Raw genomic sequence first — 17,400 nt, 5'->3', positions numbered from 1 at the left:
ACACACAGATCTCATATCAGCATGCATTATTGGAAGAGACATGTCCATGTGAGAAGTGACTCACACAAGGATCTAATAAATTAGATACCAGCAGGTTTAAAATGATTGAATGAAGACTGCAACCTGAAACAATGCAACTTTTTTTTTTAAAGGGGACCTGCCACCTATCCTAACTTGTCTATTTTAGGCTACTTTCACACCTGCGTTTAGGTGCGGATCCGTCTGGTATCTGCACAGACGGATCCGCACCTATAATGCAAACGCTTGTATCCGTTCAGAACGGATCCGTTTGCATTACCATGAACATGATAATGCAAACGGATCCGTTTTGACTTACATTGAAAGTCAATGGGAGGCGGATCCGTTTTCAATTGCACCATATTGTGTCAGTAAAAACGGATCCGTCCCCATTGACTTACATTGTAAGTCAGGACGGATCCGTTTGGCTTAGTTTCGTCAGACGGACATCAAAACGCTGCAAGCAGCGTTTTGATGTCCGCCTCCAGAGTGGAATGGAGGCTGAACGGAGGCAAACTGATGCATTCTGATCCATATCTATTCAGAATGCATTGGGGCTGAACGGATCCGTTTGGGGCCGCTTGTGAGAGCCTTAAAACGGATCTCACAGGCGGACCCAGAAACGGAAGTGTGAAAGTAGCCTTAGTAATACTTGCATTCTCAGTCTGCAATAACAGTCCATCTTAGTCTTACCACTATGGCTGTGTTCCTGCACAATCTGACACTATCCAACCAGTGGCGTCAATGGAAGGTTGTGCAGGAACACACCCAGATGGACCTTTATTGAAAACTGCTAGCAAGTCATTCATAAACTTGTAGCACACAACATAACATCAAAAGAATAGATGTATCAGAGTTCTTATTAGATGGGGAATGCAAGTAGTTGCTACACTAGACAAGTTAGGAGTCATCTTTAAAATTGTCACTCTCCATTTTCTGGTCCTGTAGTAAATGGCAGGAGATGCCTGCTCAGCCAGTTACCAATAGCAGAGGGGACCTGCTTTAGCCAAACAATCCTAGAAGTCTGTAAGTTATAGTCTTACAACACTTAAGCATTACCTACCACCACGTAAGAATAACCACCCTAGAGGCTCACCTGGTTTGCAGGTCGATCCTTCAAGTCCTGGTCTGGATCCACACCAACTCTGTATGGAGACAATAAAACCAATCAAACAGCTTGTCACTCACTTCATTCGCAGACTGGATGTGGGAGCCATGCATGGCTTTCAGATGATTTCCAGTCATTAAAGTCTATGGAGACGTTTAGTGGGCATTTCCTGCCGAAAACGTTAGTTGTACTCTGGCCCACTTTTATTATTGTGTTTGCATCTGAATTCTGGTGTAAATTGTGCTAAATTTGAATGCATTTTTGGTCCAAAGTGGCACATCTCAGTTTAGAAATACATATGAAGCAAGTAGGCCAAAGAAAATAATCCACCACCCCTTGTTTCACAAGTGTCAGGTGGGGGGGCCTAAATGAAAAGGGGTGGCTTCTCTTGGAAGAATATGGCTTAATGTATGACATTTTGTGCCAAAATTCTCTTGTCACAAAGTGAGCCAACTAATAGGTGGTATGAAGTTACACTAGACTAGGGATCAGCAACCGTCGGCACTCCAGCTGTTCATAAACTACAACTCCCAGCATGTAAACTTACTTGGCTGTTCTTGCAACTCCCACAGAAGTGAAAGGAGGATTCTAGGAGTTGTAGTTTCAGAACAGCTGGACTGCTGGAGGTTGCTGATCCCTGCACTAGACAGTCTAAAGGGACACCGGATTTATGACCCAGCATCATACTGCGGTTAGTCTGGAGGATCTTTAGATTACTTGTATAACTTTACACTGTCTTACTATAAACACTGTGTATACAATATGAACACAGCCTTATTCTAACAAGACCACCGCAACCACATTAAAAGCCACATTTTCCCATCATTGTAACAGTAAGAAAGAGAGAAAAATTAAAGGGGTTAGCCACTTTCTGGTTACCGTTGACCAATGTGGTTGTGAGATGACTATATGGCACTTACTAATATAATCTTTGTTGAAATTTTGCAGCATTTTCTATGTTTTTTTTAGATATTCTCCCTTGATTACAAAGTCTTTTGTGCTGTCCACACAGAGGTCCTGTCCATAAAATGGCTGCTGATGGAGGGTCATGTGACCAGGAAAATCACCTCTATGTGTCAATCCCAACAGAATAAGTACAGATGGCAGGTGCAGTGTATATGAATGGAGGAGGAATCACATGAAGGTGGTTAGTCTGGACACATGGCCCTCCATCAGCGGCCATGTTATGGACAGGAACTCTGTGTGGACAGCAAAAAAAGACTTGGCAAACAAGGGGATCATACCTTATAAAATATACAAAATGCCACAGAATTTCAACAAAGACAATATTAGTAACTTCCATATAATCATCTCACAAACACATCAGTCAACAGTACCCGGAAAGTGGCCACCCCTTTAAACAAGGTAAAGACTCGAAGTCCCACCTTGAAAAGCAAGTGAGCTAAAATGATTGTGAATACCGCAGAGAGTAGAAGTGCATTAAGCTCATGAGTATGTTACAGAGATGTGCTCTGGAGCTCATGTAAGTCTCGAGACATAATTACCCTCTAGTAATGGGCCGTTTTTAATGACATAGACATTGCAGAATCGTTACTCTTGCAAAATGTCAAGAAGGTTGTCAGGGCAGTGATGATTTTTATGTTGCCATAAGGACTAGAAGACCTTATATATATGAAGAAAGCCTCTGAAAGTGCTTACACAGATCACATCGTACATCAGACACATGAATCTCATCTCAGTGGTACAAGTTGAAGGCAAAAGTAAACTCAATTATCTCATCTGTCCTGTTTTTTCTTAATACATGCACTAGTTCCAGTGATGTACCAAGCAATACAGGTGTGGGACAAGAAAATAACAAATGCAGGTTAGTTATCAGTAGATACCAGTATTACAATTTGTAACAATTCACACAGTTGCAGTATAATTTAAAGGGATAATAGTATTAGTGTATTATTATAATAAATGTTTTATATTTCATTGGTAAAATGCCTAGAGCAGAGACCCTCTGAACACGCTTATGCAAAATGTATTAACTTTAGAGATTGAGCTGTTTGCCTTTTTTTTTATAACATCTTAGGCCTTATTAGGGGCTATATACAGGTCAGATCATTCCCATCAGGTGTTATAAAATATACATTGAAGGTTCACTAACATTTCAACAGACTTTACATTAATCAATAGTGCAGTGTGTATGCATGAGGAATAACACTATTTCTGGCTATTATATTCCCTGTATCTGGTATTTTTTACCAGTTACCCTCTGTTCATAGTGAATATCTAGTTTGCAGTTAACTTACACATGGTGGGTGAAGGACTAGCTGCCATCCACTGTACATAGAAAGTAGAGGAGAATCTGCTTCGTAACCTTCTCTCACTAGTGTTGAGCAAGCACCAAAGTGCTTGTGTGCTCGAGTAGAACACTTCGCAATGCTCGGGTGTTCTACTGAGCACCATTGAAGTCAATGGGAGAACCCCAGGCACCCCCTGCTCTGAAAAGGGGAGGGTGTCAGGACTCTAGTTCGGCTTAGGAGTCCCTGCTCTGACTCCATATATAGCTATATCCATATATGGAGTCAGTGCTTGGGGACACCCCAGTGTATTTAAATCTAATTTCTGAAAAGTTTCTGCCGGGATTCAAACTCCCAAGCTTGTACATTAGAGGCAAGGAAGTTAGCCACTACACTATACAGCTACATGTCCACCTGCACAGAAATATAAAATAAGTCTCCTGCTGAATAGGAATACTCACTAAACCAGAAACTACTATGAGGTTTTTCTGTTTAGCATTTAGCGTTATAGCTGAGTGGATAAGGTCCTTGCTTCTAATGTACAAGGGGTTGTGAGTTCAAATCCTGGCAGAAACTTTTCAGAAATAGATGCTATATTACATTTCAATACACATGGTGTTCGGCCAAGCATGCTCGCTCAACACTATCTCTTACTCATGTTGTATTGAAATTAAAAAGAAAAACAGTCAAAAAATTATAATAAAAATGTTTTCTATGAATACTATGAGTTTAAAAAAAAGCCATGCAGGGGTCAGCATGTATGGTACACATAGTTTTATGTGTATTTTTACCAGCCATTTGTAGTGGTTTCTGTGTTGTATACTGATTAGTTGTTTTTATGCAGTTAATGGAACAAACAGATATTTATAGATAAGGTTTTGTACTGAAATATAAAGATATATTGTACAATTTCACTGAGGTTTTGAGTGTTTCATTTGAGTCCTATCACATTGTGGCACCGTGCTGCTTTGCACCAAATGTAAAGTTAGCTTTACTGCATCTGTAATTGCCCCAATAAAGCAATTACATAGCGACTTACTAGACTTGTCCAAAGCGCCATATTTAGGCAAGAAATTGTACAAAACGTAGAAACGCTTGTGAAAACACCGTACATAAATAAATCTGGAGTGTTAGAGATAAAAGCCCTCAATGTTTAGTTACGCATCACCCCCTCAACACCTCATTGATGATGAGCTCTCCGGCTGACCCAGAAAAACCATTCTCCTTGGGTAGAATTAATCTAGTTCTTTCGCAGTACTTTGCCAACAGGCTGCAGGTTGTGACTGATTATGTGTAAAAAGCTTGTGATGGGTTTATTATTGACATTGCTGAAAAAACACAACTCGTTTTGTGTGCTAATTTAAAAAATGGCAGTACTTGATGTGAAAAACTATTGATTCAGACAAGTATGAGGAGTCCCAATTTCTTTTTGAGTTTAAATTTGCTTTTACATTTCCATGTGGGAAGTAATACCCTGAAACTGCTATTTTCTTGCTTATAGTCCCATGGTTCTGGAAGATAATTACTAATACAATGTGTTTACCCTTGTAAGCAAATAATGGAATTAATAGGGACATTTCTACACCCACATAATTGCTTAAATGCACACTACTTGAATACAAAAAGGCTTCTAGAAGCTGTTATTAACCTCCCAGTTAATAAAAGTAAAAGACAATGAAAATAACGAAAGACAATTGTCAAATGTTATCATAGATGCACATATCCATGATAATTATAGATAACGCTAATGGCTCCCCTCTGCCCTAGTCTGTAAAATCACAGTTTGCAGCAGGCATGATGCTCATAGCTTTCGATCAAAGCACAAATATCGCACCCGAACCACCCGAGGATATCAAAACGCTGGTCTATGATACATTTCCCCTATTGTACGACATTTCATAACTTAGCAACTTTATCTACAGACATCTATAATTTGCACTCAAGCAATAGTAAACAGTGGATTGTGGTAGGATTAGAGTACAGCTGGACACAGCTTTCCACAGGGTTCACGTCAGGAACCTCAGGAACTCCTACCCAATTTTTTACTTTAAAATCCAATCCTCTGGACATGCTCCTTTATTGTGTACTCAAAAAAACAAGCTAGCTAACAGTGCAACTTGTGTAATATCACAATTCTGCCACCATCCTGTACTGTATCAATATACACCGGCACCTGAGGGGTTAACTGCAGCGGATCGCAGCGCCCTGTCATAGAGGTCGGGCGCCGGCTATGTGATTCTGCACACAAATACAGTAGGCGGGTGCCGGCAGCAGAATCACATCACCGGCACCCGCCTCCTGTATTTGTATTAAAAGGTTACTTATCTTCATTGGAGGCGCAGTGGGCCCCCCCCCCAAACTGCCCAGTATTATAATCATTGGTGGCAGTGGCCACAGGGTCCCCTCCTCTTCATTCATTGGTGGTGCAGGGCAGTTCTGATTGGAGCCCCAGCAGTCTAATCGTGGGGCTCCGATCGGTTACCATGGCAGCCAGGACGCTACCGAAGCCCTGGCTGCCATGGTAAATTCCCTGCTGGTGTGTGCACAGAGCACGGGGCAGCAGAAAGAGTTTGAAGTCCTATGGGCCGGACTTTCCATAAAATGCAGAATGCACACAGCTTTTTTGGTGTATCTAAATTGTATCTAAATCGAATCAAAATTTTGGTATCGTGACAAACCTAGTGCTCAGTTTAGATCTTTCAGTACTCCGCCTAATTATTCAGATGTATGGTGCATCCCTTAATATTTTGCAGGGAGCGTCTACTCTCTGGAAAATTATATTTTATCCGAGCTCAATTTTAACAAATGCTAGTAAAATATGAAGTGAGATTCAGCAGAAATTCAGTATTTTAAAGGCAACCTATCACCACAAAAATGTAGTGTGATCTGTCAGCAGCCTGTTATAGAGAGGAAGGAGCAGAGCAGACTGATATATAGTTTTATGAGAAAAGATTCAGCATAAGGCTACTTTCACACTGGTGTTTTGGCGTTCCGTTTGTGAGATCCATCGTGGGCTCTCACAAGAGGTCCAAAACGGATCAGTTTTGCCCTAATGCATTCTGAATGGAAAAGCATCCGCTCAGAATGCATCAGTTTGCCTCTGTTCTGTCTCCATTCTGCTTTGGTGGCAAAAGTTCACCAAAGAAGCAGGAATTTAAAAGACTCAAATACAAGTTAGGCTACTTTCACACTTGTGTTTGGTGCTGATCCGTCTGACGAAACTGAGCCAAACAGATCCGTCCTGGCACACAATGTAAGTCAATGGGGACGGATCCGTTTTCACTGACACAATCTGGCACAATAGAAAACTGATCCGTCCTCTATTGACTTTCAATGGTGTTCAAGACGGATCCATCTTGGCTATGTTAAAAATAATACAAACGGATCCGTTCTGAACGGATGCAGACGGTTATATTCTCTGAACGGATCCGCACCAAAGTGTGAAAGTAGCCTAACTTGTATTTCATTCATATAAATTCCTGCTTCTTCTGGGCTATGAAGTCAAGGAGACGGTCCTATCAATGACTGTCAGCCTTCCGTCTATGGCTGTGTATACACAGATAGCTGTCAATCACTGATAGGACCGTCTACTTGACTTCAAAGCCTAGGAGAAGCAGGAATTTATATGAATAAAAGTTATGCTGAGTCGTTTCCCACAAAACGACATCACTCTGCTCAGCTCCTCCTGATCTATAACATGCTGTCTACTACTCAGATAACATGTGAGCGGTTCCCTTTAAGAGTTGACCCCAATAGAAAGTTGCAGATCTAAAATAATTTGCACTGTCCTATAATAAAAGCACAGAGAAACTCATTGGCCTTATATATGAATCCTAGTTTGTGCTATTGCAGCACATTGTATTGTGTTATCTCACTATTCAAATAACGTGACTTGTTCACCAGGTGCTCTGATAATTTGGCTGGCATATGAATGGGGAAACACACAGACATTGTGTAAGATCCTCACCTGTCTCGCACTCTGGTGTGACCAAAAAGGGTCCTCGTGGAGCTGCGGGACAGGTCACGCGTGTCTCCATTGATACACCAGCTCCGACCCCTTTGCGAACCGACGCCGGGATGCGTTTGCATGTGCGCCAGAGGGGAAGACCGCATGGCTTTCGGGGACAGCTTGGCCGAGCTAGTGGCAGTACGCTGCGGCCGAGCTTGCCTCTGGTGCCTATGGCAAATTCCATTCCGGTGTCCATGTCGACGCGCTCACGCACTCTCGCAGAGCCTGTTGTGCATCTGCATTTACATTTGAAAACGGGTTCATAAGTAGATACGCGGTTGCGTGTACGCTCTTCGCCCACCAGCAAAGGAAATAGCACCTGGCTGCAAGTTCAAAGTAGATTAGGGGGTCGGCATTGGTCTGATCGACTAATGACCGACTAAAACCTTGTACACAGGTGTAGGGCAGGATCATGACCTATGGGGAGTGGACACTTGGCGCCCTGGGATTTGTTAGCAGGCACATAAAAGGTGGCCTCCCAGGTCGGTCAGTGCCCGCGGTTATCCTTCCTTATCCAGGTGCAGGTCAGTACTGCTAGCTACTGGCTGAAGTTTGCTGGGACTCCAGTGGGACTTCAGGTGTGAATGCGCTTCTATCCTGGGAGTAGTATTCATGTGCACTTTTGCCCCACCTATATAACAGGCGACCTTGATTAGGTGGTACATATAGGTGAGCATTCTCCTCCTCTCATCAGTTGCTGGATGCACAAAGAGGTAACAAGAAGCAGCACACTATATGTGCGGGGTCTGCTCCCCATAAGGCATAGTTAGGTTTAGAGCAGGACCTGCCTGACTGAGACCACCGTGGCACAGGTAGGTGGCCACAGATGTGTTTTGATGAAAATATATTGGCTAAGCGTGTCAGATTAGGGCTTAGTCCTTATATTATGTTTGCATCTATTGTTTTCGTGCATTATTTTCCGTGACTTTATAAACCCATAGCAGTTTAAATGTTTATAAGTTGTCAGCAGTTCTGAGATAAGAACTACAAATGGACTCCTCAGAGCTGCTGTCTTGTGTATTTAATGTAAAATAGAAAGCTAGCCATTTATATTGAAAGGGAAAGCTGTCAAATAAAAAACTTTGTAATTTTTTTTTTTTATCCCAAAATGAGTCCCAAAAAATCATTCATAGCCTTTCAGGTGGATGTCATAGGCAATTCACTGTAATCAATTTGTCACGATATTTTTTTTTAACATCCGTATTACTATCTTCATTATTACTTTCTTACTCCACACTTTGGTACATACAATGCACTCTCATGAGTCTATGTCCCCAGGAGCGCTTACAATTTAATTTCCCTACCCAGAGGATGCTTAATTACATGCAGTACTTTCTAGGGCTGATTCATAGGAAGCCAATTAACCTAAGGCCACTTTCACACTCAGGTTTGGTGCGGATCCGTCATGGTTCTGCACAAACACTTCCGTTCAGATAATACAACCGTCTGCATCTGTTCAGAACAGATCTGTTCGTATTATCTTTAACATAGCCAAAATGGAACGTTTTCTATTGTGTCAGTGAAAACGGATCCGTCCCCGCATTGTCAGGCGGAAACCAAAACGCTGAAAGCAGCGTTGGAGACTAAACGGAGGCAAACTGATGCATTCTGAGCGGATCCTTATCCATTCAGAATGCATTAGGGCAAACCTGATCCGTTTTGGACCGCTTGTGAGAGCCCTGAATGGATCTCACAAACAGAAAGCCAAAACTCCAGTGTGAAAGTAGCCTAAGCATGACTCTAGCGAGTGTACGTGGAAACCAGAGCACTTAGAAGAAACCCATGCAAATACAGGAAAAACATACAAACTCCATGCAAATACTGCTTTGATTAGATCCAGCAACATGGTCAGAGCGATGCAGACAGTCGTGGTAGAAACATGGCAGCTTAATGCTATCAGATTTCATAAAGCGCTGTAAGGTTTGCTATAATGGGTGCAGGTTGGGTATATGAGTTTTTTTCTTTGACTTCATTTCTACCTTTATTGTATAATTTTGTATTTATTGTGCAACCTAATATGTCCTACAAGATGGGACACTCATAACTCTACTTATAAGTTGTAATGTTTACTTTACTGACCTGCCTGCTGAGTTCTTCATTGTACATCAAATTGCCAGAATGGGGTTTGCTTTGCTAAAGCATTGACTGCCTATATTTAGCACAGGCCATGAGTGTTTTATTGTTGGGAGATTGGGGGTCAGACTAAGGGTCCATTCACACGTCCGTTGTTTCTTTCCTGATCTGTTCCGTTTTTTGCGGAACAGATCTGGACCAGTTCTGTACCCATTCATTTTCAATGGGTCCTGAAAAAAAATCAGACATTGAGCTGTCCGATTTTTTTCAGGACCCATTGAAAATGAATGGGTCCAGATCTGGTCCAGATCTGTTCTGCAAAAAACAGAACAGATCAGGAAAGAAACAATGGACGTGTGAATGGACACTTAAAGGGAGTCTGCTACCAAGAAATTCACAGATAAGGCTACTTTCACACTAGCGTTAATATTTTCCGGTATTGAGATCCCTCATAGGGTCTCAATATCAGGGAAAAACGCTTCTGTTTTGTCTCATTTATTGTCAAAGTGGACAAAATGTAACTGAACAGAACGGAGTGCTCCAAAATGCATTCCGTTCCGTTCTCACACTGGAGAGCAAACCGCAACATGCTGCAGTTTGCTTAACGTCCTAGGATGCGGAGCAAGATGGATCCATCATGTCCCACAATGCAAGTCAATAGGGAGGGATCCGTTTTCTCTGACACAATAGAAAACGGATGCGTCCCCCATTGACTTTCAATGGAGTTCATGATGGATCCGTCTTGGCAATGTTAAAGATAATGCAACCGGATCCGTTCAAAACAGATGCAGATGGTTGTATTATCAGTAACAGAAGCGTTTTTGGTGAACCTTGCCGGATCCAGCAAAAATGTAAAAGTAGACTAAGCCAGGCACAATGTAGGGCTAGCTCAATTGAAGTAGGCACACCCTTGTTTCATTCTGGAGAAAAAGTACCTTTGATTCAGATGCAAATAAGCCGTTAAGTGCACTGGGGGTGGGCTCAAGCCACTCTGTGCACTGTTACCCCTTCTGCTTCCTCTGTCAGCCCCTTCTTCTCCTTCTTCATTGACAGAGCCAAGCGAGATGACTATGCAGGAATCTGGTCCTGTTAGTCAATCGCTCAGTGAAAGGTATTGTTACATTCAGCTGAGCTAGTCCTACAAAACCAAAAGCCATTTTTTATAGCCAAAACCAGGTGTGGATTATAAAGAAATCATTAAGAGAGAGAAAGTATAACATGTAGACTTCTCCATTGTAATATCTGGTTTTAGCTTCAAAACTACGGTACACCTGAAAACCAGATCAACACCCGACCGTGTATGGGTAGGCTAATAATACATTTTCTGGTGAGGACTCCCTTTAAGAACCAAGGTTCTGTGATGCTCCTTCGATGCTTAGACAGGCACCCTGGAGGCCGAAGTATTGCATATACGGATAGGTCATCAACATTTTAGTCCTCCAAAACTCCTTTAAAAGCTACAATATTAGTTCACAATGTCCCTGGAAAAGCATACTGTGAAAGTTCTGTATCAGAAAGTTTTCCCTGTACCTCAAAGCACGTTGCATGCAGTGTTGTAAGCCATTTGGCAACAGGGATCAGATTTTCACAGTCGTCAGTCTCATGGCAAGCGTAATAGACCATGACATGGAGTCTTACCAGCCTGTAACACAAGGAGACCCACTCAGAGTTGTCCTGCAGCCAATTATAATCCACTAAATTTTATAAGAGGCTGATGCATGGAAACGAAATGACTTACTAAACTTTAAGAAGGACTTTAGCCGGAGAAACCATAGGAGAAACACATTTCATATTCTAGGCAAAGCTTCACTCTGCTATAAACCACAGCGATGAGATCACTCAGTCACCTGTATTTCTTCCCTCCTTTCTTACAATGTCCAGTACGAGAAAAAGTCCTCATATTTCATACTCTATTGTCAGGATCTAAAGCATCTCAGTTAGATAGATAGATTGTGAGATAAATTCTGGCCTGTTCTGGTTTCCTTCCTTATTCCTATCCCCCACCCGTTTTTATCTTTCAGCTGGTACTTAGCAGTTTTGGGTCATCTATGGACCAGCACATTGGCCAGCACAAGCAGATTGGAACATTCTCCCATGAACTCATGAGGTGGATCTGCATCTTGAATGGAGCACTGGGGTGAAGTAGAGGAAGAGCAGTGCCCCGTCAGCCCTCCTTTTAAGCTAATTTGTTTATTAGTGGGGATTAGTCACCCAGTCTTCTTGGTATGGTGTACAAGGACATGGAACTGCACAGTGCTCTCTTATTAATTAGTTTTATCTCTAAATTGACTGGAATTTGGAAAGACAGTTAGAACTCAATTGAAAGCCTAATTTATGAAACCCCTCTATCACTTTTTCCATAGGTGCCAACATTCCCACATCTGCTGAATTTGTAGGGATTGTATCTAATGTTCAGAGACCATCCCAGGAAATTCAGGTTGTCCCGGGCACAAATTGGGCAGGGCTTACAGAAGTGGGCATTGTTGGGCTGATTTAGGGCGTTCCCAGGGGTGGGGCTTAAATGACTATTTGTCAGGGCACAGGATAAAGTGGAACAATATACAATTTCTGACATTGATTTAAGTCTTTGGCAAATTCATTAATAGGGTGCGTGCTCTGATGGATCTGAGGCATGCTAGCACTGATCTCCAGTACTTTGCTGTTACCAGACTTTTAGATAGTTGTATGTATGTGTATATATATATAGATAGTCTCATGTGGAGAAATCCTCAGTGCTCATGCACATATCCTGAAAAGTTTAATAAGTAATACCTAACACAGGAGGGGCGCTTTTACATGGGTCGATACTCGATGGAATGAGCATTCAAAAGAAGACTTGTTCCCGAATCGTGCCCAGTGATCAGACGACAAACCAGCAAACTCTCTCTGTCAGCTGATCACTTCCTATATATGGGCCTTAGCCCTTTCTACCCCAGAGGTTTTTTGCATTTTCGTTTTGTACTCCCTGCATTCCCAGAGCCATAACTTTTTTATTTGCCTGTTCACATAGCCATATGAGGGTTTATTTTTCGCAGGACAAGTTGCACTTTCCAATGCCACCACTTTCATAAAAGTAGCTGGTCAGTTTTATCTCACATCGAAGGTCATAATTTCGATGTGCGATAAAACTGACCAGCTACTTTTATTGTACAGGTCAGTACGAATCTGGTGATACCTTATCTGTATAGTTTTTCTTGCGTTTTGATAAAATAATAAAAAAGTGGGGGAAAAAATCAGTTTTATATTTTCATCGCCATATTTTGACCCCTATAACATTTTTATAATTATGTGTGCAGAGCTGTGTGGGGGCTCATTTATTGCGGGCGATCTGAACTTTTCATTGATGCCATTCTGGGGTGTTTTATGATCACTATGTATTTATTTTTGTCCAAAATAAAGCGACCAAAAACAGCAAATCGTCCATTTTGACGCTTTTTTAAGATTTGCTCTTTGCCCTATGGTGAAAAATATTTTTTTATACTATGGGCATTTTCGAACATCACGACACCCATGATGTGTGTTTTTGAATTTTTTTTAGTTCTTTTATTTTTATTTTGGGAAAAGGGGGTGGTTTTTTATTTTTTTTAAACTTTATTTATTTATTTTTTTACACTTTTTTTTTATAGTTCCCATAGGGAACTATAATAAGCAATCATTAGATTGCTATTCTTATAGACCCCAATGAACTAGCATTACTGCCGGTTGCAGACATTAGCAGCAGGTGTTATACGAAACAGAAGGCCACCCGCGTCATCTTTAAAGACCCGGTCAGCGGGTCGGGAAAGGGTTAAAGAGGACCTGTCATCTCTCCTGACATGTCTGTTTTAGTAAATAATTCTGTTCCACATGAAATGACTTTTCTTATGACTTTATGTTGTGCCATTCTTGCTAGAAGTTTATGGACAAAGATACAGATTGGTGTTACCAGTTGGGGAGTGTCCTTGTCCAATGAGTGCTGCCAGTGTAAGACTGCACAGGGACACACCCCTAACTGGTAAGACCCATCTGTACCTTTATCCATAAACTTGTAACAGGAAAGAATGACAACATACAATCATAAGAATAGATGCTCAGAATTGTTATTACATGGGGAATGCTGGTAGCTAGTAAACAGACATGTCAGGAGAGGCGACAGGTCCTCTTTAAAGGGCATCTGTCAGCAGATTTGTACCTATGACACTGGCTGACCTGTTCCATGTGCACTTGGCAGCTGAAGGCATCTGTGTCGGTCCCATGTTCATATGTGTCTGCATTGCTGATAAAAAAGGATATTTTAAGATATGGCAGGGAAAACATCATCAATCCTGGCCCTGTCAATCAAAATGCAGAGGCAGCAGCAGTTGCAGAGAGAGCACAGCCGCTAGGTGTAATGGCAACACCTCCATTTTTCCCAGCAGCGCAGGCACATAGGAACATGGGACCAACACAGACCGTTGATTCTCCTTCATGCCAATCCAGCATCGGCCACTGTAAAAGGACCCAAAGATTTGGTCTATTAATGGAGTCCATGGCACCTTTCTCTGCTTTCGATGAATATTTGTAGCATTTAAGTACACACAGATCTTTTTTTTTACATTTATTCTGATTAATTAATTTAAAGGGTTTGTTCAGGATTAGAAAAATATGGCTGCTTTCTTCCAAAAACAGCACCACCCCTGGCCCCAGGCTGTGCGTAGTATTACAGCTCATCCCTATTGACTTCAGGCACAACCCATGAACAGGTGTGGGGCTGTTTTAGGAAGAAGGTGGCCATCTTTTTCTAATAATGGACAAACCCTTTAACTAATATTAACTATATGACTGGACTGCTTTTATCGTGACACAATTTAGGCCTCTTTCACATGACATGTGACATATTGGCTCTGGATGCATTCAGTGAAACTCGCACCATTTTGCAAGCAAGTTCAGTCAGTTTTGTCTGCGATTGCGTTCAGCTGTTAATTTTTTTTCTGCGCGGGTGCAATGCGTTTTGATGCGTGATAAAAAACTGAAGGTTTACAAATGCAGAACTGATGCGTGAAATAAAATGCTCATGTACACAGACCCTTTGAAATGAATGGGTCAGGATTCAGTGCGGGTGCTATGCGTTAACGTCACGCATTGCAACCGCGCGGAAAACTCGCTCGTGTGAAAGGGTCATTAGAGTCATTCGCAGGAAGTGGTATAGTAGTACACTATGTCTAGGGTGCCTGGAAGAATACCTTCAAAGTCTGCATGTAATAGAGCATGTCTTTGAATTGGGTTCATATACAATCTATTCAAAGCTTGCAAACAGAGATCTTGAAAACTGTAAAGAATGGTACAGAAGGTATACTGGAAAAGCGCAGCACTGTTCATTGGGTTGTGTATGTGGCTGAATTTTAACTGGGAGCTTGAGGAGTCTACCATACCCCCACGCTGATTACATGTATACGCCGTCATCTATTACCTGTGACTACCACTCTTTTTTGTGAAAATGAATGAGATGAGCAAATCTTGATTACATGTTTAATTTATGCTGATACCAACCGCTGTCAGCTCTTCTAGGAATCCATGAGAAAATGACAGGTGGAGTGTAGAGAGATGAATCGAATGAGCCGAGGAAACATTTATCATGTTAAAAGTACGTGAATAACAATACATCTTGCTGATAAATACATGGAGATGGATACTAAAGCTCCATAATGTCCTCCAACATAAGCCAACGATAAAGGTGGAGGTCTCCTTTACTGTTTAACAAAGCACACTCTAGCAAGTTCGAATGCCAGTTCATATGCTCTTAGAAAATACAAAATCAAAGGGATTGTCCCATGATTAATGAAAAATAAAAATTAGACATCATAAACTACATGTAAAATCTTTCTAACAAAGCTGGAACCAGCCCTGTACCGCACATGGATCCAGAGAGCTCCTCATTCATTGCTTTAATTGCTCTGCTAGGTTTATATGAAGGTGGCAGCTCAGGGGGCGTGTCCTTTCTGCTGCAGCTCTCTCCCTGTCACAGCTCAGGAGGCAGCTGAAGTATGGAACTGAGCATGTGCGCCGCGGCCACCTCTGCAAGGTAGACAGAAAAATAAAGAGAAAAAACAGGTGGTGCTATCCAGATGATTTATTGAATAACTGTACTAAATTTTAATTTACATAAAATTACTAAAGTGCAAATGTTTTCTCTTTTGCATGCCGAATCTCTAATTCTCAGTTGTCTCTGAGCTGACGGATGGAGACTAGCTGCTCATCATGTCTTCCCATAGAGACAGAAGACTATTCTTCCTAAGGGTCAGTTCACACAGTTTTTTTGTGCTGATTTTGGAGCGTTTCTGCCTCCATCTCCAAATCTGCTCCAAAAACACCTCAAAACAAAACCTCCTATTCATTTGAGTGGGAAGCAGCGCTTGCTTCTTCTTTTCACATGTAACATAGTAATGTAGTTTATAAGGCTGAAAAAAGACACCTGTCCATCCAGTTCAGCCTGTTATCCTGCAAGTTAATCCAGAGGAAGGCAAAAAGAAGCGTGTAAAAAAGACGCAGCATGCCCTATCTTGGGGCAGAATCAGCGCTGATTTTACCATTCAAATTAATCAAAAGAAAAGAACACACCATAGGAGATGCATATAGGTGCATTTTTTTCTCGCGTTAATGTTCGCGTTATTGGAAAAGTACTATATGATTTAATAAAGTAAAAAAACTGAAACCTGAAAAACGCTTTACAAACAATGTGTCAAAAAATACATGAAAAACATACAGAATTTAGAGGAGCAAAAATCTGCTTGGATCTTTATACGTGTAATTAGAAAATCAGTGTGAACTGACCCTAATTCATTAAATGAGAATCACCCAGAAGCAGCGTATATGAATAACGATGTGGGGTGAGATATAACACGATTTGCTGATCATGTCTGTCTCTCTTTCTACTTGTCTCTGCAATTCCTCCCTCACCTTTCCCTCTCCATAGACTTCTATGGGATGAGCAGACTGCCCTGTCTTGGTCTTACTAAACAGTTTATTTAGAAAAGAGGAGAGCAGTCTAGAACACGGCATTTATCTCCTAGACATATTACAAAGTATTATTGATTTACTCACAGATTCCGGCTGCCTGCTGCCACCACCAGGGGGAGTTCTTCACAACAAGGATTTATACAGATCCCACTATACTCAGTAATAAACCTGTATATAACAACATCAAAAGCTCCCAGTCATGGCAACTACTGTACTAGAATTCAAATATGGCTGAAGGAAGGCAGGGGATTTGGAGCTCTGTATCAGTAAAACAGAGCTCCAACTCCCATTAATGCACCTGGAAAACAAACCAACTATATAAAAATGGTAATAAAAGGTGCATATTCTTTTTTACGTATTAAGCCACGTGGTTTAGATGATGTCCCCTCTAAAACAATATAGTGAGCGACAAATGTTGCTGGAGAGCGGGGCACAGCCAGCCAGCAATTCTAAAGATTCATTTTTGTAGCATTCATCGAATATTTATAGAATTCAGCCCTTAATGCAGGCATGTCAAACACTGCGCCCCAGAGCCGCAGGTGGCTCCATTTCTCCATTTCAGTATAAAACACAACTGTTTCCAGTCAAGCCCGGAAAGAATCCTGCCTTTAATATTCATGTGTTTGTGTCTACAGAAACTCGAGGCAGTTTTAAGTTCACATGTACTGTACACATCCAAGAACAATAGTCTTGGCTACAGTTTCCCTGTGTTACGTTGGGTTCACATCACTTTTTATGCCGCCGTTTCACGTATAAGTTGCAAAAAAAAAGGATGCAAAAATGCAGCACACTACGTTCTTGTATCCTGCACAGTCCGGTAAAAACACGTATACGTTTATTTTTTTTACAATGGAACTCTATGGTGAACAGATGCCCCTGTATGGCATCAGTGTCGGGCATCAGTTTAATGTATATGGTTTTTGTATACGTTAAATAGATGGGAAAAACATAATGTGAACCCATCACGA

At 41.5% G+C, this 17,400-nt stretch overlaps 1 protein-coding gene across 1 annotated transcript in view; it reads right to left on the bottom strand.

Moving 5' to 3' along the window:
• Positions 1 to 17,400, bottom strand: part of SLC9A9 (solute carrier family 9 member A9) — an 804,798-nt gene that overhangs the window by 169,606 nt on the left and 617,792 nt on the right. The window contains exon 13 of the mRNA XM_044291747.1: positions 1,115 to 1,163. Coding sequence (XP_044147682.1) covers positions 1,115 to 1,163 — 49 coding nt within the window. The remainder of the gene's footprint in view (positions 1 to 1,114; positions 1,164 to 17,400) is intronic.

Source organism: Bufo gargarizans, chromosome 4 (genome assembly GCF_014858855.1).
Source record: "Bufo gargarizans isolate SCDJY-AF-19 chromosome 4, ASM1485885v1, whole genome shotgun sequence".
Taxonomy (NCBI): Eukaryota; Metazoa; Chordata; class Amphibia; order Anura; family Bufonidae; genus Bufo; species Bufo gargarizans.
Note: the sequence above shows the minus strand (reverse complement) of the source record. Positions and strands in the feature narration are given on the sequence as shown.